Source organism: Vollenhovia emeryi, unplaced genomic scaffold, assembly GCF_000949405.1.
Source record: "Vollenhovia emeryi isolate VEMERY1.0 unplaced genomic scaffold, V.emery_V1.0 DF939130.1, whole genome shotgun sequence".
Lineage (NCBI taxonomy): Eukaryota > Metazoa > Arthropoda > Insecta > Hymenoptera > Formicidae > Vollenhovia > Vollenhovia emeryi.
The window spans coordinates 1708012-1731991 of NW_011967236.1; the positions used below are offsets into that span (position 1 = coordinate 1708012).

The window sequence follows — 23980 nt, forward strand, 5'->3', positions numbered from 1 at the left end:
TATATAGTGAATAATGTTGGGACCACCTAAGTATTAGTAAAGGTGTATATTTACATACGTCAGTAAATTTACTCCTTGTAATTAAAATTATTACCTTATATAATAAGTAAACTGTTTGCTTTTGATTGTGTAAATTTAAATTTTTTTTGTAATTTTTCATCATGTATAAACAAGTATTTACACAACAAAGTGTAAAAGTTTTTTTTGCGAAAGTACATACATTTATATATTTCCGTTATTAATAGTGTAATCGCTATACTTATTATGTGTGTAATTTTACATACTTTTTCACAGTGCATTTCGTAGTTCATAGAGTGTAGATCTTAGATTATCTTGTATATTCGTTGCCTTAAAATAGATGGATTAGATTTCAAATGCTAACTGCAAATAAATTTTTTATTGAATATATTGAATCTCCGGAGAGGAGTGTAAGCAATTCTCAATGTGGAAAGTTAGCTGCGTCGTTGTAGAATAGAGTTAATTCCTGGTTTTCTTTGTCACGGATCCCCGAAAGCAACGGTTTCGGCACGAGGGCGCGACGTCGATTCGCGAATCTAACAAAAAAAAGAAGAGAAGATTTTATATATATCTTTCTCCACAAATATTCTCCCATTAACACTAATAATGGAAGAATAATTTTTATTTCAATACACATGAAAATATCCGATATTCAATTATTTGAAAATCGATCGTCGTTAACTCCCTGCCGAAATGACCGCTATCGGAGGTAATCCGGAAGATCTGGGATTCATTCTTTCTTGCAGCGAGAACCTTGACCTTTGGAGTAGTTAATATTTTCCGTTGCCCGTTGAACATTGGAGACGTTGTTAGAGAACCAGAGTTAATCCCTGGTTTTCTTGTCTCGGATGCCCGAAAGCAACGGTTTCAGCACGAGGGCGCGACGTCGATTCGCGAAATTAACAAAAAAAAGGAGAAGATTTTATATATATCCTCAATAAATATTCTCCCATTAACACTAATAATGGAAGAATTATTTATATTTCAATAAAAATGAGAATATACGAAAATTAATGATATGAGAAACGATCGTCGTTAACTCCCTGCTGAAATGACCGCTATCGGAGGCAATCCGGAAGACCTGGGATTCATTCTTTCATACAGCGGGGCCTCGAAAGTTCAACGAGTTCAACTTAAACGTTTATTCGTTTAATTTCATAGAGCTCTACAAATCAGGGTATGTCGAGCTCATTTTCCATGTTGAGAATTGTGGAATCCTCGTTGTAAATATTACGCAAAATATTATTAATAAAAAATTTATGGCGAATTCTTTATTGATGTATTCGTCGATCTAAGTTTTTGTAATCTTTCCATCTATTTTTGATATTTTGTAGATTTTGTTTGATACACTTTCGAGGTGCATATTGCATGAACAACACAGTCACACGAATCTTCGGTTTTCGCGGTCGGTTTTTGTAATCGGTTTTGCATCGGGACAGTTTTCTTATTAATTTTTTATTTTATTCACATTATTATTAATTCCAAGTTTTCACGGGTTATTATTGAAATCGGTACATATGTAACGCAAAATATATTTTTTGGTATTATATTTGACTTGCGATTTCGAGTTAATTCAATTACGAAGAAAAAACCGGTCCATATTTTTAATTAAATACCGGAATTAAATAGCGTAATGTTGAAAATATATTCGGTTAATTTTATGCAGCCGTTTTTTACAAAGATATATATTTTAACTAATTTTCTTATCGTATTCTTCGATACGGTCGACGCTTGCTTATTATTCGAATCGAACGTGTAATATTTGTCGATAATGATAAATCGACAATGGAAAGAGGTTTTCTCTTTCCTACTGGTGTCTGGTCGAAATGTGACCAGATTATATGGCCAGGAGCAACGAAAGGTAGGTCCAATCTGGCCCAACGAATGGAAAATGCATTCATCGTAAGTGGTCCTCATTGACCACAAAGATGAATTATGGAATATGTAATTTTTTTTTAATCGGGTGGGTTTTTCTTCTGCAAATTTTCTCGCATATACATATGCGAGATTTGAAAAATCTAATTTAAATCTCAATCGCGCACGAGTTAAAATCCCGAATCAAATCCCTAATAAAATCGGGTCGAGGTTTTAATTAAAAATTTGTAGATTTGTTAGGTTTCGACACGGGTAGGTAATAAAACGGATACATAGGATTATAAATTGGAATGCGGGTAGGTAGGAATTCAAGTAAGCAGGATCAAGGGGATATAATTTGATAGTTTTGTAAACGCATATCAAATGTTCACATAATGTACTCTCTTTCTCTTTTATAATATTGTAAAGTTATATTGTGAGAAAAATAAAATAATGATAAAAAGGAAACGATTATTTGAAAGAAAAGAGGACCGCCGATAGAAATTGGCGGGGGTGGTGGAGGGCCTCTATATGGTGTAGGTCGATTTGTTTCTATCGAATAAAATTTTAGTTCAATTTAATTCACATAGTCTTTAATCGATAGGTTATTATATTGGGTTGTCGGAAAAGTCATGACGTATTTTTAAGTACTATCTATTGCAAAAATCCGTCATGACTTTTCCGACAACCTAATACATATGTATGTATTTTAAACGTTTAAAAAAAATTAATGACAATAATGTAAGAACGCAATTTTATCGCAAACAAAAGAGGACCGCCGATAAGAATTCGGCGGGGGTGGTGGAGGGCCTCTAGAAGTTCGTCTGTTCGCTTACATAACAAAAAATCAAAAACTCTGTGTTTATCGACATATTTCAGTCACATACAGTACGAAACATAATACGTGCGCATCTGCGTTATCCGCTTAGCCTAAACGTGGACATTGGCTACGTAGTACATGTCCACGTTTTCAATGTCCACAGAGGGCGCATCGCGTTTGTGGCTCACGTAAAACCAGAGGGAAACCTGAGAGCGGCCACACTGTCGTTTCACTTGATACCGTTTTAGGAGTCTATTTTGCGTGTCCTTACGCCCATTTTTACTTTTGCAATTATTTTATTACGCATTTTCTGACTCTGTCGATAAAATTTCCACTTGGTGCGTGTCTCTGCATTCGCACATCTATGTATATAATTTATGAAAGTTACATTAACTATAATACATGAAAAAAGTTGAGTAAACATCATGCAGATAATTTATGTTAATGTAATTTTAAAATTACAACACAATCCTGAAAAATTGACGTAGCATAAACACGCACAAAGCGGAGACTTTATCGGCAGTGTCAAAAGATAATATTAATAATAACATTAATAATGATAAAAAAGAAGATATATCAGAGTATGTATGTACACTGGGGAGCAATGATTCGCTGGGTCATAGTAGTAGTTCTAATTTATCGACGTGATTTACCGTTGGGTCGAAAACGATCTTAAAACGCGCACGACATACAGAAATGTCAAAATATGTATATAACAAGTTAAAACAATTTTAATTCTGCACTTTAACTGTTAAAAGTTTTAATTCTGCTTGTTATTTACACATTTCTGTGTCGCGCGCTTCTTGATCGTTATCGGCAAGTCACGTCGATAAATTAGAACTACTACTATGACCCAGCGAATCATTGCTCCTCAGTGTACATATGGCCCACTTCTATACATGATAACGGACACTTCTAAACAAATGAGATTTTATCGGAATACTTTATCGATAATAGATAAATAATTTTATAGGAAGTTAACTTATCAACGGTAATTCGTCGATCGACAGTGATAATTTATTTATTGACAATACCATCGACACGGATGATTACGATCTCATAAACACCGAACATCAGTTACATTGCATTTATGTTACAGTTTCTCAGTCAACAATAGAAATGTAATATAACACATGTTGTATTACATGTGAGAAATTGTGACATAAGTGCAATGTAATTGGTGCCCGGTGTTTACCGGGAAAATAAAACTTGCAAGGATCGAATTTTTAAAGAATGGGATACAAAGCACACAATGTCCTATTTGCGAGAGGAAGACATATTTATAAAAATTATAGGAGATTGTAACTAACTTCTATAATATAAAGGTTTTCTCACTCGTTTATGATCGCGTGTAAATTTTTCTTAACAAAAATTCAGATAAATTAATTTTTCGAACGCAGTTATTAGTTAATATAAAATATATAAAATATTACAATTTTATTTTTTATTTGTTACTTTACTCTCTAATATCGTTCATACAACGTATTATATAAAACCAAAATTGTTTATATTGGAGATAAAATCTAAGAAAATTTAAAAATCAAAATAATTCATTGAGTATGGGAAAAATAATAAAATGACACGAGGATATATATATATATATATATATATATATATTATGATACAATAATCTTTTATTAAATTTCACCTACAAACAACGAATCACAGAACGTTACATTAGAGTTCCTTACGTCAATCCATCGTGTTTTCATATATTTTACAAGTAAATAATTATGTATTTATCTCTATTATAGTAAAGTCTTATTTGTTAAAATATCTCGTAGTGTAGTGGATTGTTATGTATATGTAAATTTAATTTACCTAAAAATAGGATTTCTGTTGTAGTGTCCATTCATTGTTTATAAGTGTCCGTTATCATGTATAGAAGTGGTATACTATAGGTACTTTTGTCCATTGTACTCTGATATATCTTCTTTTTTATCATTATTAATATTATTATTAATATTATTACTATGTCCCGCCGATACATTGTATTCGAAGTACGATAAAAGTCACCACGTACCAAAGAACTTTTCGCTGATAAAATTACAAAATTCAATTCGTCACAAAAAACGATGTTAGGGCATTATATGTAAAGGGCATTTTAAGTACCTGGACAAAGTGACGGCATTTACGATACAAATCGCTAGAACTTTTATATGCATCTTTTTTTTTTGTTAGAAGGCAACACGTCTTTGTTAATACGAGAAGGCAATTTGCTTTGTATCATCGGTATGTATATCTGGTGTCCCAAAAAACATCGGATCGATCTGACAGCACCCGTGTGCGACTCGACTCGAAGGGCGTTGACTCGAGCGACAAGTGCAAAGGGACCGTTTACAGGCATTATTGGCAGCACTGTTGAATTGTACGGTATATTTCGTTTCTCCGGTATATCCCGAGGCGATGTGATGCGACAATTCGGCCTGTGTATGTGTATGTGTACGCGCCTCGCGATCGGCCGCGTAAAATCATCGCGCGTGATCTAGCCGGGCGCTCCTCGTCCCCGTTCTTTCCTTCCACACCTTCCGTTTCACGTTCTCCCGATATAACTATCTCGAGGAGATAAACAGCGTTACGTTCCTCTTAAACGTAAATAATATTTTTGACGATTTCCTCTTTATGTACAAAAAACTTAGGGCTATATAGGATACACTTGCACTCGCGCGCGTCACGCGTCCCGGGGCGCCAATAAGTTAAATTTTTACTCTAGAGTTTACGCATTGTTTTTTTTTATCATTACGCTTCCCGTGCGTCAGGCGGGCTTCTCCCTCTCTCTCTCTCTCTGTGTTGTACGTGCGACGTCTCTGATCAGTCTGAGCATGCGAGACCAGCAATACACGTGTATATATATGTATATATATATATTTATATATATTTATTTATGTGCGTTACGACTGCGACTTTAGAAGGCTCGAACGCGATCAATCTGCGCTCTCGAATGGAACGTATAAAATTCGTCCCCCGATATAATGTATATAAGAACAATCAGGTAGTATAGAAAGTTTCGAAAGAGAGACGTCGCGCGAGACGGTTACAAGCGCCCTACGCGTGTCGCCGTGACGCTAAAATCTCATAGAGACACATCGAATCGCTCCATTTTTACTACATAACATACAATAGATATATTTATATAATATATATAATATTCAATAATATATATATATTTTTTTTACTAAAGGTATTCTTTATATTTATATACAGAGATATAATTATCCGCATCGATAATCTTTACGAATTAGTAACACTAGGTTGCTAAATAATAATTTTCTTGGACCTCGGTGTGCATGTGAACGTGTATGTGTGTGTGTGTGTTTGTGTGTATGCATGTATATTAGCCAGCACCTTGCGTTGTTGAACCCTCAGCTCACGAATCGGAAGGGCCAATCCCTTCCGCTTATACTTAAAAAAATATAATGTGTACCCCTCCCTGAGCTCGCTCCGTGAAACTTGGAGAGACGCTTCTCATCCTTTCCCGTTCCACTACACATCTCGTCTCCTCTCCTCTCCTCTGCTCTCCTCTCCTCTCCGTATCCGTTAATCCTTTTCACAGCCCTCATTTCGTTTCATTTTTATTACAACTTTCGTCCGTTTCCATTACATTTTCCATTTTTTTGCGCGGACCACGCGCGTAACAATTTTTCTTAGGTAACATATATAAACGTCTAATATACAATAAATAATTTGTCGCTCTTTCGAATATACAATTTTTCGCTTTTTCCCCGGTGCTCTCGCGGCTTAAGTAAATTTGTCCACAGCGTCCCTCCTGCAAGGTACACCAGATAGAATCTTTAGTTTCCTTTCTCGATACGTTAAGAACTAAATTTTGTACAAATTTCAACGAGTCGGGCACCGTGTCCTGCCCCGATCCTACGCGGCATTCGAACACGCGAGAAAGAAACGGGCCGCAGGAGAAGGACGAGGTACTCGGGTCGGGACCACCTCCGACGACATCGTCACGCGGCGCCTTAATATACATTTACATAGGTATAATACAAGGAACAAACGAAGCCAGAGAGAAAGACGAAAGTAGAGAGAGGGGGGGGGAGGGATAGAGAAGCGAACAGAGAGAGACGGGCGGGAGGAGAGAGGGAGAAAGAGAGAACGCGTTTTACAAGATCTGAGGGGTGTGCCAGGTCGGCGCGTCTCGGTGGAGAAAACCGAACGGCGGCCTCTCGCGCGGAAGAGGCCCCGGCGATGTCGCGAGGACGAGTCCGCGACGTCGCATCAGCGACGGCGACGGCAACGACAAGGACAACGGCAACGGCGGTGGTCGACGTCCGCGCGGGACCCGCGCCGAGACGCCGTGCTGCTGCTGCTGCTGATGTTCCTCTTTCTTCTCCCTCTCGTGCCCCGCTGGACGGGCCGACTCCCTGTCTCATGCGCCCGTACAATCGATCTCGACGATGTCCTTCGGCACGTCGACGAACTGGTAGACCAGCCGCTGGCCGTCCACCTTGGCCAGAATACCGCGTTGATAGTAGTAGCGCAGCGCCCTGCCCATCGTCTCGTAGTTCATGTCCGGCTTGTTCTTGTGTATGCCCCAGAGCCGCGAAACCGCCTTGCTGTCGACCAGCTTGAAAACGCCCCGCTCGCGATTCGTCCACTTGATGTAGCGCGGACAGTACTCGTGGTCTTGCAGCAGCTTGAGCAGGAATTCCCATAGGTACGTGGTCGAGCCCTCGCGCGACTTCCGCTTCACCGCGGCCCCGCCCTCGCCGCTCTGCCGCGGCTTCTTCAGCTTGCTCTTCTTCGAGCGCGACGGGAAGCCGAGCTCGAGTAGGTAAAGATCGTCCGAGACCGAGCTGGTGGCCGCCTGGATCACGCTGGTGGGCACGCCGCCGGGTCCCCGCGGCGGGCTCGGGGTGCAGGGGGTCGCGAACTGCCCACCCCCGCCGTACATGTTTATGTAACTGCTGTAGCTGTCGGACACTGAAAGAGAGAAAGAGCACAATTTATAAAAAAACGCAAATAATTTCTGCAATGTTATTTACATGCGATTCTTTGTTCGACTTTTCGTAACTAACGCTCGATTACAAGCTTAATGTATCTTAATTGGCTTTTTTACTCGCTACATAACGAGCGTTTAATTACGTCTCGAGGCATGTAGGACAATAATAAAGTGGCAGCCGCTTTATCGTCTATATAAAAGAATCAATATCGCGACTACCGTAAGAAATTATTTCGGCGTGACGCGACAAAGGAAGATGCGCCGGCCTTGAAGAGACGCGCTCTAATCTCATCCCAAAAGAATCCTCGGCGCGAAGTGGCGTTATTATCTCGGCGAGCGGCGAAGGGTCGGTGTCGGCGTTTATCGCGTTAGTTTTCGCACCGCGCAGCTTAAGGGATTACACGTCGCAATTGAACGTGCAATCAAGTATTAATAGCCCATCGTTCGCGAAGCGGCAACGAGGGAAAACGTCGTTATCGCCATTGTCGCGCGTCGTCGTCGTCTATATCGTCCGATTGATCGGCGCGAGATAGATTTCGAGGGACCGCCACCTGTTTCCGCGCGTCTCACCCCCGTCGCCTATCGATCGATCTTTTTCGCAAGGTCGTGTCTCGATTTTACGGTTTTACGCAATTTTCTCTGCTTCAATTCTGGACCAGAATGTGCGTTTAAGCACAAAAACCAGAAATCGCGTAAAATCGAGATACGACCTTGCGAAAGAGATCAGTCGCTATCGTTTATGGCGTTAGATTTTTTTTCTCCGATCTCGCTCGGGAAAACGGAAGGACCGAGTAAGGGCCTGAGCAGAAAGATTGTCGTAAAAGTGTTTACGATTCCATAGTAAGACTTGGAAGTCGGAAGTCAACGCACAAAGACGTGTCGTATACGTACGTCGCATACGGGTCGGAGCACAAAGCAACGTTACAGCTTATGACAAGCTTCGGCGTATGTCGTACTTACCTCCAATTACATATGACATTAACATTTGCGCCAAAGCTTGTGCGCTAATCTACGTTTACGCTCACGTCTTTGTCGTAAGCTATTACGTTGCTTTGTGTCCTGACCCTTAATCGCAAGGCGACATACGTCCGCGACAATTCTTTGTGCGTTGACTTTCGACACCGACTCAAATCTTACGACAGAATCGCAAACGCGGCTACGACAATCGTTCTGCTCAAGTCCTAAGTAATTATCGAGTTCGCGAGATTCGCGGGAATTGTCTACGCGTCATATGGTTCAGCCGGGAGTGGACGTCGCGCAATATCGATCGCGTCGATACGATCGCATGGACGCGAGTGCACACGATCTGAGTTTGTGCTGCGAGCATATAGAGCTCTCGTGTGCTCTCGTGGTCCATGGGCGTAGGAAAACGTGCTGGACGTGCGCGGGAATCCGCCGCGGGTTCCCTCTTCCCAAAGTGCGCGGGTTTCTTCCTCGCGAATCTCGCGTCGAAGCGCAACTGCGGTCTCCCGAGGAATCGTCGAGTTCCAAGCGCTCTTGCGGGAATTCAGCGAGAAGCCGCCGTTTTAAAAATCGAGCTCGGCCCAGAAAGTTTTATCACGTAAACCCACTCGCGTGTCGGTCGGTCCCGGTGAAGTTTGTTGCTCGGATTCGTATCGGTTTTGAAAGAGACAAAGTTTATTATTTCGGGGGACTATCGTGAAGAGATACTGGAGGAAGCTGAAGTTTCGGAATTTGACAAACATTGTCGTGGCGCGGATATTTCTGGGAGAATCGGACTGAGAGGAAACAAATAAATTTGAATATACACTTCTGAGAGAATGCCGAATTAAAAGCAGGGATTTCTCGAGAGCGATAAACCTCTTTCGCGTCAGCGAGTAAGTGCGGCGCTCGGTACGAGGAGGAAAAAGAAAAAATTCCCAGCCGCGCGACTTACGCGCAAATAGCGCGCGGCGTTATGACGAAAGAAAGCGAAAGTTTCGAGGCGGCCACGAGATGAATCTCGTGTTCCTTCTGCCGGAGCTGAGTAACCAGTGTCGCCGCGCGGCTCCCACAGGAGGGAAGAAGAAAAAAATTCTCAGCATTTCGCATCTACGTGCACGCGACGATGGAGCGACGTTACGCCGAGAGAAAGCAAAAGTTTCAAAGCGCTGCTACGAGGCGGTGAGAAGCTCTCTTCCCCTTACGCCACTGGGTCGAGAGGAAGAGGAGACGGACCGAGATAAAGAGACGAGAAGAGAAGAGAGAGAGAGAGAGATAGGGTTAAAGCGGAGAGGCGCGGCGAGCGGAGCGCGCGCGCGCGGGAGAACGAGCGAGCGAGAGCGTTGCGAGACGAAGGGGGTGAGCGGGAGGGAATCGGGGAACTCTGCCTGCAGTATGATAGAGGACTGACCCGAGCCAAGGTTGCACGGGTGACGCCATCAAGCTACTAGTGCATAATAGCGCCGCTCGTTCTGAGGCCGCCGCGACTGCGCTAAAATCGGAACTCGTTCTCCGGCCCCTCGCGCTCCCTCCCGCCTCGCCTCCCCTTCTCCGCCCCTCACCCCCCGCGCCTGTTCTTCCTCGTCGCGTCAACCCTCTCGCTCTATCCCGTCCTCACCCCTCCCCCTCCCCCGTTCTCCCTCTCTCGCCTGCATCCTCTCGCGTCGCGCGCGCTGCAGTTCCGTGGAGTCCCGCGCGGTTGAACGATTCCTCGGGCACTATTCGAGGTTTTCTGGTTTGTGGACCGACGAGACGGGAGGAGGACGGAGCGAGCGGGTGGGAAAGGGAGAACGGGAGAATATTTATTCGGCTGTACCGAAGCGGTATTATATCCCCCCCCCCCCCCCTCGGCGTGATGGCGTGGCGAAGTTAATAAGCGGTAGTTCGAAATAACGGCGTTCATATACGACACGTCACGTTTTATTGATATGTCAAAACAATTTAGCGCGAAGGTATTTAAAAATTACGCGAAATCTCGCGCGTCTCGGTAAACAAGCAGAAATAGGCGCTTCATTAAACGCCACGGGCGAAAACCCACTGAGAGAGTAACGAGATTGAATCGCGTGGAAAACAGTCGCGGATCAAACGAAGCGAGGAAGAATATTAAGCGAAAGTACCCAATGCGCAACGGTACACAATAAAGGATAGGCGAAGGTGGAGAAGAAATCCGTTCGACTTCTCGATACACGCGATACATCGCGTTAGATCCACCGAAGCACTGCTGTCTCGTGATATGCCGATGTAACGTAACGCGACAAGGTTTCAATAACTGTAAGGGCCGCGGTATAAATAGCGCGAGAGAAATGAAGCGAGATTCGTGGATGAAGAGAAAAGAGAGACATAAGAGAGGGAAAAGGGGGGAGACGAAAAACAGGGAACGGCAGGAGAGCGAAAGATTTTCGAGGTGGCTCTAAAAATACGGAGAACGCACCGTTGTTCTCGGGAAGTGCGCGCGGGCTAGAACGCACGGCGCGGCGGGAGCGCACGAGGAAACGCGGCCGAGGGCGAGCGCTCGGGCGAGAGCCAACGAGGAGGGAGAGAGAGACGGAGAAAGTGAGAGGAAGGCCGGTAGTGGCGAGAGAGGCCCCCGAGAGCGCGCGCGAGAAACAGCTGGAGCGGATCGTGTTTACGCGCGGTATGACTGGCTAGATGAGTCAATCGTAGACCCGTTGTCTAGGAGCTGCCGCGGTGGGGGAACTGCTCCTACTTCACTGACCTATACCACGAGCGTTGTATAGCGCAGGAAAGCACCGCTAGAGACGACGCATCGCCAGCCGATGAGTCTGGCGCGCCGCGCCGCGCCGAGACCGGATAGAGAGAGATTCCTAGAAGTCTCGGGAGTCTAGGATCGATCGGGAAAGCGTGAATGGAATAGGTAGTGCGATAGTTCCGGAATATCGATAGGTCTTTTTTTTTACAAATTCAAGCTCGAGCGTGAACAGACTCGAGGATGCGAAACTTATCCTCGGTAACTGCGCGTAGATCCCTGGGAACCTACGAGGACCTACGATGGTCGACGTAGATCGAAAGCGGGGAAACGATGCGCGAAAATGGGGTTCTGAGTATCTCAGGGATCGACAAATGAGGTCCAAGCGGGAATTTAAAGATCCTGGAATAAATCCTGATAAATCAGCGACTTAACATTTAAAAGCATTAAACAGGTTCATTCCCGATTATAGACAAACATAGAAAACGTGAGAGATTCTGTACATGTGAAAAAAAACGTTTCTACAGTGGGAGCAAATATCGCAGCTTGGCTTGCAAGAGCGATTCCAGTTATTTCCACGGACATAACAAACATCTAATCGTTATTCCGAATAAAAAAATATTCGAGGGTAGATAAAAAAGCGAAGAAACGTCAGATTCGTTATTATTGTTCTCCTCCTCTTTCTGCATGCATTGCATAGAATTGCCATTACTACCACATCGACGGCACCACAAAGCGCAGCCGGAGGTCGACTTATGGCGATCATTGGTCGAATTTAAATTCAAGTTTCGCTCGGCCCGACGAGACGAGGTTCCGCGACAATGAAACGACAGTCTAATGCGTCCCCGAGGCCGTATTAATCTTCTACTTAAGCGACATTCTTCAGCTCTTGTAACTGACTCGCAAACAAGGTGGAGGACGAAAGAGCGATTACAGGTTTAGGGAACTTTTAGGAGACCCAATTACGCCTAATAAAATTTCGCGACGTTTGAGCGAAATATCGAGAAAGCTAATCTGGTTCCTAACGGGACAAAAATAGGGATTTTTGTTGATACGTGTATAATGCGTGGACTGTGTTTTTCTTCTTTGCAATGAAGAGTTCGTAATTAGGACAATATCTCCAACCTTAATTCAAGTACATTGTTTGACAAGTTGAATGGTGTTTGATGTTCGAGCAAAAGGGACGAGGCTAACCGACATTTCAAAATTTCACATTTAATTAATAATATATCTAACGCGCACACATACATATTTTTCGAGAGGAAAGTAGCTCGCCATTCCATCTCCGAGTCATGAAAACGACGTTCTGTCGCTCTGCCGGCTGATTACGCGTCGGAGCGTGTTATTAATTTCTATATTTAACGAGGGTTTCGCAACCCCGCGCGACGAAGATCGAGAAAAAGGAAGCGGACCCGGGGCGGCTCGGGGGCCGCGTTTCCTCATGCGCTCTCGAGCTGCGTTCCTTCCTGACAGTGCCGGCAGGAAGTTTAGTCGAGGGACTCGGTAACGAGTCGATAGTTAAAAATATACGGAAGGGTAGGCGCTGCGCCGCGCGACTACGGCTGCGACGCGACGCGGCGCGGCGCGGCGCGGCGCGGCGTGGCGCGGCGTGGCGTGGCGCTCGTTTATTTTGCGGAGGATTTCGCGCTAGCCGCTCTCTCTTTCTCTCTTTCTCTCTCGCGGGCCGGAAGTACAAGTATAGCGAGAAGAGTAGGAGATGGGGAGAAAGAGGGAGGAGGAAGAGGGAAAAAGAGAGAGAAAGAGAAAAAAGGCGCGATGAGCCGAGAAGCAGCGGGAGGTGGCTCGGCCGACTCAACGTACGGTGGGGATATCCAGGGACGTACGATTCGACGGAACGAGCGGTAAAAAAAGCGGTTGCGCTAAAAGCGAGCTCGGTAGAAGAGAGATGCTGCGAGCGGAGGGGGAGGGAGAGAGAGAGAGGGAGAGGAAGAGATCTAGACAGAGCGCGCATTCTCACGTAGTGACGGTCCCGGATAATTGGCTGGGAAGTCGCGCGCGCGCGCGGGAGTTGTTCCCTTGCCTTCGTTTTCGATGGCTCGTGAATGCTCGTCTAGAGATGTTATCGGAGCACCGATATCGAGTGTTTTCGGTATCGTGATATCTCCCTTTCCCGTAGTATGCAATTCGTTTCGTCTAGGAGCGCCATCGAAATCTGGAGAGAACAGGCCGAAAATGGAAAGAGAGAGAGAGAGAGAGAACAATCCCGACATATCGATTGATATATCGGTAACATCTATCGGCGAATTTGAAACACTAACTTCTTCCCTTTACTATTGACACTCGGTACCGGCAACTAAGCGTACATTGTCAGATCCGTAAACATAGTTAAGTCATTTGAGTTCAATCATATATTTATAGTGTCAATCAGAATTCGAGAGACTATTGCGTACAATGACCACTCAGATTATTCGAATGAACAAATTGGAAAAGACCGCATTCTTTCAAAATACAAATCCTCTATCTCCGCACAGTATCTCCCCTAGCACACTTGTTTTACGGGCTGCTTTACGCGAACATCCTAACATAAGATTTCGGATCGCCATACAATTTAAGCGTAATTACAAAATTCCTAATCAAAGTAATGTCAGTGATAAACAGTTGAAATCAAGTAGTTTATTAACTTCAGCTTACAGTATAGCTAAGAAGCGGACTTGGTTTACAAAAGGGTCTTAACTCAGTGATAAACAGTTTATCCTGACAAGAACATGAGGTATTTATCAGCCATAAGAGTCGATCCTCAGCAATCGACATAAATTTGACGTCCATCAGACTCCGAGAAAACCAAGTCCGACTTGTGCCGGGTGAGAAACCCGGTCCCTTAGGTTCCTTCGATCCCGGCGAGATACGCTCGCGTGACGCGTGTTCTCACGTACCAGGATTTCGAGAGGCGGAATTCCGCGTGCATCTAAGTGCATGAGTTATACCCGTAGTCGGAACGGGAAAGGTAAGGGGGCGAGGGGAGCCGGGAACGCCGGGCGAGGCCCCCTCCCCCCCTTCCCATCTCCGGGAGGCGAGCGGACGCACGAGGGGCCACCGAAAGTGCTCGTCCGGCATAAACAAAGCGATCGTGGATTATGGTTCCGACATAGCTCCGGAGCTCCGGCGCGCGGAAGAGGGAGAGCCGAGCGAGGCGGGGGGGGGGGGGAGGGATGGCGGAAGGGCAGGGTGAAGATGGGCCGGGCAGTGTCGGTGATAGCGGAGCGACGTCGATGATAGTGGTGGTTGTGCCGGAGCGATGGTGGTGGTCGTCGCGCGGAGTGGAGTGGGTAGGAGGAAGAAGACGAGGCAACGCGGAGGAGGAAGAGGCGGAGGAGGAGATGATGAGATCGAGAGAAGGGGAGAGTTGACCTTCAGCTGCGCCGGGAAAGTCAGGCAGTCACTGACCGACAGACTAACTTAACCGCTCTATCCTTCTCCTTCTCTCTCCTCCGCCTTCATTCGCGACCGGCTAGTCCGATGCACCGCATTGCACACATATACGCGGCGTCCCCCGGCCCCCGCCCGTCCCGCCTCCCTTTCACTCTCTATCCCGTCGATCTCTGTCCATCTCTTTCTCCTCTCCTCCCCCCCTCTCTCTCTCTCTCTCTCTCTCTTTCTTCCCCTCTTTTTCGCCTCTCCTCTCGCACTCCTTTCTATCCTTGCGTTTCCTTCAGCATCTCCCTGCCCGACGTCTCTTGACGTCGTGACGTTCTTCCCTCGTCCCCTATCCCTCCCTCCCTCATCCCCCTCGGAGTCTTTCTCTCTTTCCTCTCGTTAGACCAAGTCCCTGCCTATTATGTTACCCTACTGCCTCGGGCTACTATCTTTAACCCCGAAACCCGTTCAAATTGCGAGCTCTCGGCGTGCACGTGCACCATCGCCGTCGCTCCTTCCACGCTCCGTTTTGCCTCCTTCCCCTCCTCTTCTGTCCCACTGTCTCCCTCGGCATTCGGAAAAGGATAAAGGACGATCGAGGAGGACGCAGGGAGATTGATAGCCGAGGAAACGTTTCGCCTTGACAACAGAGAGTCTTTGACGCACTGTGCGAAACACGTGTCCGTTCTTCCGTCTGGACTTGCAATCTGGCAATTAGCATTTAATGTTATTTGATGAGTCTCATCCGCGACTGTAGCCTTTTACTTTATATAATCATGATAATTATCTCTGATTCATAAGTTGAAAAAAATTGCGTTAAAAAGATTTCGAAGCTTAAAATTTATCACTCTTTTTGCGATTCCGAATGCAATTCCTCGGTTTTACTGTGAGCGCGTGGCGATCGTTTCGACCAGCGAGTTATTTTTTAAGGTGAGGTCGTTCTCGCGCTATCACTCGGACGTGAATCAGCTAATATTTCATCACTTCATTTCACATTTCGAGGTGATTTAACGAGCGCGCGAGATTTTTCGTCGGGCGAGGACGTTTCTTCCTGGTCGTTACGTAAATGCATTTCGACGTCGGGGAACGGAACTTCGTGTCTGCGGATTAGGTTTGCATGGCGATGAGCAACGCTGTTTTCATCGTCGACGAGGGCGTGGGCGGCGGCGCGCGGTACCTCTCTCGCGGTTTCTGTGTTTTCCACGAAGTGCCGACCGCCTCTTCTTCCCAGCTCGCGCGCTTAGAGCGAAAGACAACCAGGCGGAGTGGGACCAAAGCGAGGAGGAGGAGACAGAAAAAGAGAGGGAAGAGATTTACGTTCCGGGCGCCTTTTTCCGCGCGACCACCTTGACTGCCTATAAAATGTTCGCGAAACATTTATGTGTGCGTGTCCCGCGAACTCGCCGACCGCGTCGATTTCACGACGCGCCATAACAACGTTCCGCTCGACGCGTGAGATGACGCTAACGAGGAAAGAGACGCGCGCCGATGACGAGCGTCAAATTCCAGGGAAATATCAGCGATTTCCGGTTGACCGTTTTAACGCGATACCGATGCCACGAACGTCAATCGTTGTCGTGCGCGAGAGGTTTCCTTGTCCCTTGCACTCGATTTTCGACATCCATTTTTGCAAACAAATTTTTGTCCACGCGACGAAAAGTCTCGAAACATTAGTTGGTAATCCGAGTATACGCCATCGATATTTCGCTATTCCTTTGCCACGACGTGAAATTTCTACATCATTGCCGAATTTAATGTATATCTAACGATCTTGACCTTTGCGACACTCACGGCGCTATCAGGAGCGTTTCGATAAAGGCCGAACGTATTGCAGAACTAAAACATCTGCATCGCCGAGAATCGCGAGAAACAGCGTTGTTGTCGAACAGATAAGGAAGCGAGTCAACGGATTGAAATTATCGACGCGCGAGCACGTAACTCTAAAAATAAAGTCTCACTTTTTGTTCGCGTCGTTTGAAAAATTCGGCACGTCGATTACAGAGAACAAATTCTCTTTTGAACAATTAATAAAATTCATAAGTTCAAATATACACGAGAACGCCAAATCATACTTGGGTCTGGGCAAGCCGGAGGTAGCCTAATAAAATTTTAATTTAATATCTGCATTTATATACCGTATTTTCCAAAAATTCGTAAGACTCTAACGTGAAAACACAAATGCGAAGTAATAAAGGAGTAAGAGCCAAGGCGGAATGTTAGTGTTTAAATAATTTTAGTTCTTAATTCTTTAATTCTTTTAAATCTTCTTTTTCTAAAAATTTACAAACGCCAAAATTAGCAGCGAGAGAGTCAGCCTGTTCGTTCTGATATGACGTCATGACAAAGTTGTCCTTTGCCTTTCGTCGTCACTTGTTTAACGCTTTCAGAAAATTACTTTCACTTTTCCAAATAAAGAACGGTACTCCATACCGTTGTGTCACGAACGCAGAGCGGAATTACTCGTCGCGTGTGTGCAGTGATGGACAGAATGGTTGCGACACTTAAAAAAAGAGAGTTTGCGAACGCGCATGTAGATTCCAGTTTCCGTTCCGAAACATTTTCTCCGAGGAAAATTTTACTCGAGAAATACGTCGAAAATGCTCAAAATAGTTTTGGAGTAGTCATCGAATAAAATATTCCTCGGAGAAGATTTTGGAACGTACCCCGGAATCTGCACGTTCCTAGACTCCAACCATTCTGTCCGTCACTGAAACACAGGATGCCCAAATGACCGCGTAATTTGAAATTCCGCGTCTCGACGTGTCTTCGCGGAGAGTTAGGGCCTAAGCAGAACGGCTGTTTTTTGTATTCTTAAGTCGCAAGACCAGTTATCGTGCGTCACTTTGGGACAAAGATTTAAAACATAAAACATTGTCTTAAGAGTACAGGACAGCCATCCTGCTCAGGCCCTTAGGAATCGACGTGGCGACTCGGAGATGATTCGACGGCAGTCGCGGCGCATTTCCAGATAGCAGATCGCGCGGGGATTCATCTCGAATGGAACGCTCTCGAGCGCGCGGCCGCCGTCGATCGCCAATAAAAATACATGCGTTTTCGTTCGCGCCGGCGAAATAAATGCTTCGCGCGATTTATAACCCGGACCGAAGCGGAGCGGAGCGCGGCGTATCGCCGGCGTGCATCGTTTGCGGAATACGTTTCCCCGGCGCGGCGCGGCGGCGCGCGGCGGGTTCGTCGATCGTTCGATGGGATTCTTATTGTCGGTTTCCTGCCGCACGCGCGTATCACGCCGGCCAGCTCTTTGTGAGCACGCTTTCTCTCTCTCTCTCTTTCTCTCTTTCTCCCCTCCCTCTCTTTCCCTCTCGTCCTCCCGGTATCCGGAAGTCTCGATGCAACGCTCGAAGATCAACTTGCGCGCGCGAAGCCGACTGCAAACGCGCCTCGCAGAGCGTGAAAATTCATTCGCGTCGCGCGTTTCCGACAAGAGCTTGTCACTTGGATGAATTTTGGGAACTGTGGGACGATACCTGGAAGCTAGGAATATTTCGTCAGTGCGCGTTTCGAAATGGAAATTGACGCGCACGTCTCAAGCTGTAAAACTTGACGATATTATCTTATCTCTGTTAGTACTTACTCTCTTAACTTTTATTCTCTCAGTCAGCGACTTCTTTTCAGCGATGCTCCACCGATTGACTTTAAGAGAGTAGCTTATCGTCTATATCTGATCTCGTATCGATAACGCGTACCGAATAAAGTGCGAAATTATCCCGCCCGCGGAATCATGCAGTTACGCACGTTCGCTGGCCGCGAAGTTGCACGCTACCCACGTCGTGCCACCGTCATTCCTTTCGGGAGGCGAGAGGGACCCAGACAACAACGACGACGACGCGAATGGAAGGAGCGACAGGTGTAGGCATAATGCGCCGGCACTGCCGGATGACTTATGCAGAAACGATGCGTGCCTCGTCCTCGGCGATGTCCTCGCAAATTGCGAGGATCGACGTTGCGGAAGCGCGCGTGCGACTCCTCGCCGGGTCCCTCTGAATTAAGGCGCGTTACGAAGCACTTCCTGAAAGTTCGCGTGCGCTGTCAGAAATCGGAGGTCGTGAAATACGGAAAGTGTCTGGGGGGGAGAAAAATTACTGGACGATCCAGCCGCTACCATCGAGCAATAAGATGATATCTGAATGATTGATAATCACGGAGACGAACGATCGTAAAAAGAGCCATAAACCGCGCACATATATCTGAGCCTGCGAGGCAGTCGCGTTTTCCGGAATTACCTTATCGGCTCCCACGCCGATCCGATCCGCTACGTTACTCCTTTCCGACGGCCACGAGGACGCGAGTGAGGGGAGAAAGAGGGAGAGGCGCACGTCGGAAGACGACGACGAGAGGAGCAAACGGTAAGAATGCACAGCTCTCCTCTCTTCCGTCGTCGCGGACGACGCGCGATGTGTGCGAGGTCAGTGACCATGGCGCGCACTCTCGTCGTCGTTCGCGCTTCTTGCGGCCGGAGAAGCGGAGGAGGAGGAGGAGGAGGAAGAAGAGCGAGCGGGTAATGCCAGGGGACAGCGCAGTTTCGCGCGGCGCAAAATACGGCGACCGGTGTTTAACGGTCGGATGATACCGAATTTAGAGGCCGGAGGTAGCATCTCGCGCCTCTCCTCCGGACGGACGGCTATTAATTGACGGGGAGGGGGACGAGCGAGAACAAATAAGCGAGCGAGAAAGAGAGATATCTGAGAATTCGCGGCTGGTTGAAATACGGCCTTGAGAGGAGCCGCGGAGACGCGCTGCCGTTCCGTTCGCGCGACCGTATTTACGAGACCGTTAATTTCTGGCCGGTAAGAGAGCGAATTATTCGGCGAGTCCCTACGGGGCGATCCTCTCGGGCGGATCTTCCTTGCGCCGCGCCGGTAAGACATACGTCCAGAAAAAAGATTTATTTAGGTTAAACAAATGAGATACGTTGAAACTGCGTTTCCCTGAACAGACTAAATTTGTATTTTCTTGTACTAAAGCACTTGCTAGATTTGACGAGGTAGATGTGAATTTTCTTAGAGATTCCAGTCTCAATGGAATAAAATTTTGGTTAAGGTGAAGAAGTCTTCTTCTTCCTCCTCCTCGTGTATTAGGCTTAAAGCCTGTTTTATCCAGTTGGTTCTGGTACTTTGAGCAATTGGTTTTACTTCATCTTCGGTAGACTGCTAAGTGGCTGCCACTTCCCTTCAAGAGATTTCGATAAAAACAATGGATTTGAACTCGGATCTTTTCGTTCATTTGTTTACTAAGCAGCGCACATTTCTCTGCGCCACACTCGCCCACTCGTGAAGAAATCATTTCTTTGAAATTGAATAAAAGTCCAGTAAGTCCAAGAAAATTCTTTTGATTTCCAAGAAACTTTTTTTCTGGGTTAGATTAGGTTTATGTCGCGCGTATGTCCAGCAGGAAGAAGCCGGTGACGGTCGCGTCGGTCACTTAAATATTCCGGTTACGAGGGAGATATTTCCTACGTAGCTCGGCGTGGGCGCATCAACACCTGCGCGAGTCTCTCGAGCCGATCCCACGCGAGTGTATAAACTTATAAAAAGAGAAAAAAATGTAACGGAGAAGTTTCCCCCGCGGCTTTCGAGCCTATCTCGTAGCGTATTATCTCCCGTGATGACGCGCGAGATTTCCATCGAGATCACGATTGAGGCTGTAAATAAATATACGGCGCGAGATCTGCGACCTTTAAGGTTTTATCGCTAAATAATAAATTCCAGTGATTCTCCTAGTGGTTTATGTCTCATTTCTCCCTGCGGGGATCTTTTTAGTAAAGTTTGGCTCCTCTTGTATACAACCATCGTTAACGATCTACGAATGTGGGCGTCAATCGACGTGGTGTCCGGAAAAGGGGAAACAATTCCATTGAACTAGAAAAAACTTTATTTTGAGATTTATCTGAACGCACGTAGCTCCTTCCTTACTCTCTCTCTTTCGTTCTTCAAATAATTCCACTGGCGGAAGGTCAGAATCATTACACATGCATCCGCGAGAAAGAACGTCGCGTGTGCTGCGCGAAAAGAAATTGCGCGATAAACAACGCGTTCCGGCAAGCAGGCGACGACCGGCGAATCGCGCGAGATTCTTGTGCACTCGCGAGCTGCGGCTATCGCGGCGATAACCTCCGGCAGCAATTGCCAAAAGCATAGGTCTTGGTTGAGATAAGGTGCGACCGGGTCAGCACCGCCGATCGTCTCGCGAAACGGAGAAGGGGGGGGGGGGAGGAGAGGGTGCCCTTATCTCGCCCCAGCCGCTACCGACGATTATAATAATAAGATAACGATTGCAATGTAAATGTAAATAAGTCATTAATCCCTTGCCATCCGGAGAATCGATACTCGCGAATCGCTCGCGTCTATCGCGGCCGTTACGTAACGCGAGATTCAAGCCAGCCGAAACGAAAATTACTTTGGCCAGCTTCATGATAAGAGCGAAGCCTTCCGTCTTTGCACGAGGCATGGCATTTACGTGCGATAAACGTGCGCGCTATCGAGAAACCTTTCGAGGAAAAAGAGAGAGAGAGAGAGAGGTGTGGACATACAGAATTTAAAGATAATTAGGATCCACGGTGTGAAAGTAGGCCACGTTTGTATTGGATAATTTTATCGGGAAATGCTGATTAAGAAAATTTGTGCCGGTCGCAAATTTGCCTGTCCGCGCGACGCGGCTGAATCTAAAAGTGCTATCGGTTTTAAATTAAGAGCGTAATTAACGGACGCAATAATGGGACGGTAATTAAATCACGCTTCTGCAAAAAAAAGAAACATTGCGTGAAGTGCGGTTTGCCGACACGGCGGTTATCAGGCCGCGTTTACAGCACGCGATTACCCGGGGAAAAATAATTATGTAGCACACACACATACACACGCCGCCTTCCAAGAATTGCTCTCGGCTCCTCTTCCGGCGCGACGCAGGGAGATGCGCTTCTGGGAAACGCCGCCGGAGGGTTGCGACGGCCGGAGGAGACGCGATCATCCGAGGGGGATGTATTCATTCGACGGGATAACGCGTGGCGTATATGCGCGTCGGGCTCGCAAGGTCGCGCGCGATTCTCGTCGCAATAATGCCGCGACGAGGAGAGCCGAGCGATATTCCGGCCGGCGCGGCACGGCGGCTGTCCAACGGCGCTTTATGCATACCGAGAGGGGCGCGTTCGCGTGTACCCGCGAATGTGGGTCGAGAGCTTAATACGGTAACTCCGAATATAAAAAGGTTGCGGCATCGAGAGCTGTGCAAGAGCGTCCCCGGCTTTGTCACACACGGATGATGTAACGTATTATTGGTGCCGCGCCGGCGAGTGAGGCGAGTATGCTAAACTCGATCGCGCCCGATGTCATGCGCGATGTAAATCCAACATTTCAAAAATACTGCTCGCACATGCGATTTGCAAATAGAAAGCGCTCTGGATGATTAACGTCCGGTCGTAACATTGTTCTTCGCATAAAGTCGATCCAAAAACCGAAAACCTTTTAATAGCGCGTACACCTTTAACTTTGCGCCCGTTAGTTTGTAATTAAGTATAGTTCATTTTTTTTTCTCTCTGACTTTTACCAAATGACTTCGTATCGCGGCGACTCAATCATGTGATGAGATTTCGCTCGAGACCTGAAGCCCAAGGTTCGAAACGTTGCGTTATATACTTTTAACTTTTAATGTATTATAACTCTCGCTTTTTTATATTTATTACTGGCAGCCTAAAGAAATTTCAATCAAGAAATGGAAACTGTGAAAAAAATCTCCATTCACGTACAACGACTTTTGGAATACAAACTTCTGAATACGTACAAATATAAATAATTGAACGAAAAAGAATATATGTACACGCGACGCGGTGGCACAGAGCGCACAAATTTCGTTAAAAACTTTTTATTATCCGAAGGTTACCGTATAACTTTTTTTTGCGTAACAGCTCGCTCGCGGTAGGGGCAGGAGGGGAATCATTTATTCATTACGTTAGGGCGAACGACGGCTGGGAACCCGTACGTCGACGCGTCAATATGCGACGCGTACACACACACGCACACGCACACACACGCGCGCGCGGGTGTGCGAATATGCGCGCGCGCGCGACGTATCCAGCGTGTCAAGTAGATAATAGAAATCGAACATGAAGGAAAAGAAGGTGCATCGAGGCACCCGACAGGAAGTTTCGCGAGCGGAGCCACCGCCGCCATCACCGCCGTCGTCGTCGTAGTCGTCGTTGTCGTCGTTGTCGTCGTCTCACCACACCCGTTCACTTTCTCCGATAGTACTAGAAACAGCCCGGCCCGTTCGTCCTCCTTCCCTCCCGTCGCCAGGTTCGCCGCCGTCGCGTCCGTCCCATCCCGTCTCTCTCCGCGTCCCACTCGCGGGCGTGCATATGCCCGCGGATCTAGGCTAGCTCAGTGGGTCTAGGTCTAGGCTGGTCGCGACGTCGCGCGCGCGTGCAGTATGCACCGGCGATGCGGCCGCGCGCGAGCGTCTCGGGAGCGACCGCGCAGAGCGCGTGCGTGCGTGCGTGCGTGCGGACGTGCGCGCGCGCGCAGCGGGCCGCGTTATATTTAGAAGGTGGCGCGAATGCAAGCGCGGTTTCGCATTCGGGCGGACCCACTCGGTCTCTCTTCTTCCCACCCTCTCTCGTTCTCTTTCTCTCTATTTCTCTGACTGGAAAAAATTTCGATACCTAATCGTGATTTGCTAAAAATATGTTGCCGCGTTAACTGTACATTTCTAAGCCACCATGAACGGTTTGCTGTCGCACCTGATACAATAGGCGCAGTAGCAGAGTGTTGGCTATCACAACTAAATATTAGCTACCCGTATTTTAGGACTGAAATTTAGTCACCACGTGCAGTTTTTATTTGCGGCAGCTACACTTATTTCCGCGCTCTTATCGCGATAACGACGATAAAGTAAAAATAGATAAAGATTAGGAGGAGACGTAAATCATTTAAAATTGTCAGCTTTCGACTCTGTGCACGTCCAACTCGTGAGATCGCGGAGAAATACTATAAGTTGCGTCGCATTTTGAAAAGTATATCGTCGCTTCGATTTTTGAAACGATTATGTGACGATATTGCTCCTGTTTAGTGCACGCCACGTCGGGAGTGCGAAATTGAATAATTACGCGCATGAAAAGGGTGTGTATCCACGCGATGAAAACAACTGTCGAAAGTTCTTTTTTTTCGCCACGAGCCAGTTTTCCTTTTTCAAAGGGACCCCTTTTGCAATAAACTCCCAGCTTCGGGAGTTTGGCAGGCATATGATCGAATACAAACGGATATGTGGGATAGTAGTGTATAATTTGCGAACAGGAAGTGCGAGGCAG

At 46.6% G+C, this 23980-nt stretch overlaps 1 protein-coding gene across 1 annotated transcript in view; it reads right to left on the reverse strand.

Moving 5' to 3' along the window:
* Nucleotides 1–6347: 6347 nt before the first annotated feature.
* LOC105568314 (ecdysone-induced protein 74EF) overlaps nt 6348–23980 on the reverse strand; it is a 181264-nt gene continuing 163631 nt past the window's right edge. The window contains exon 8 of the mRNA XM_012023888.1: nt 6348–7624. Coding sequence (XP_011879278.1) covers nt 7071–7624 — 554 coding nt within the window. The 3' untranslated portion in view covers nt 6348–7070. The remainder of the gene's footprint in view (nt 7625–23980) is intronic.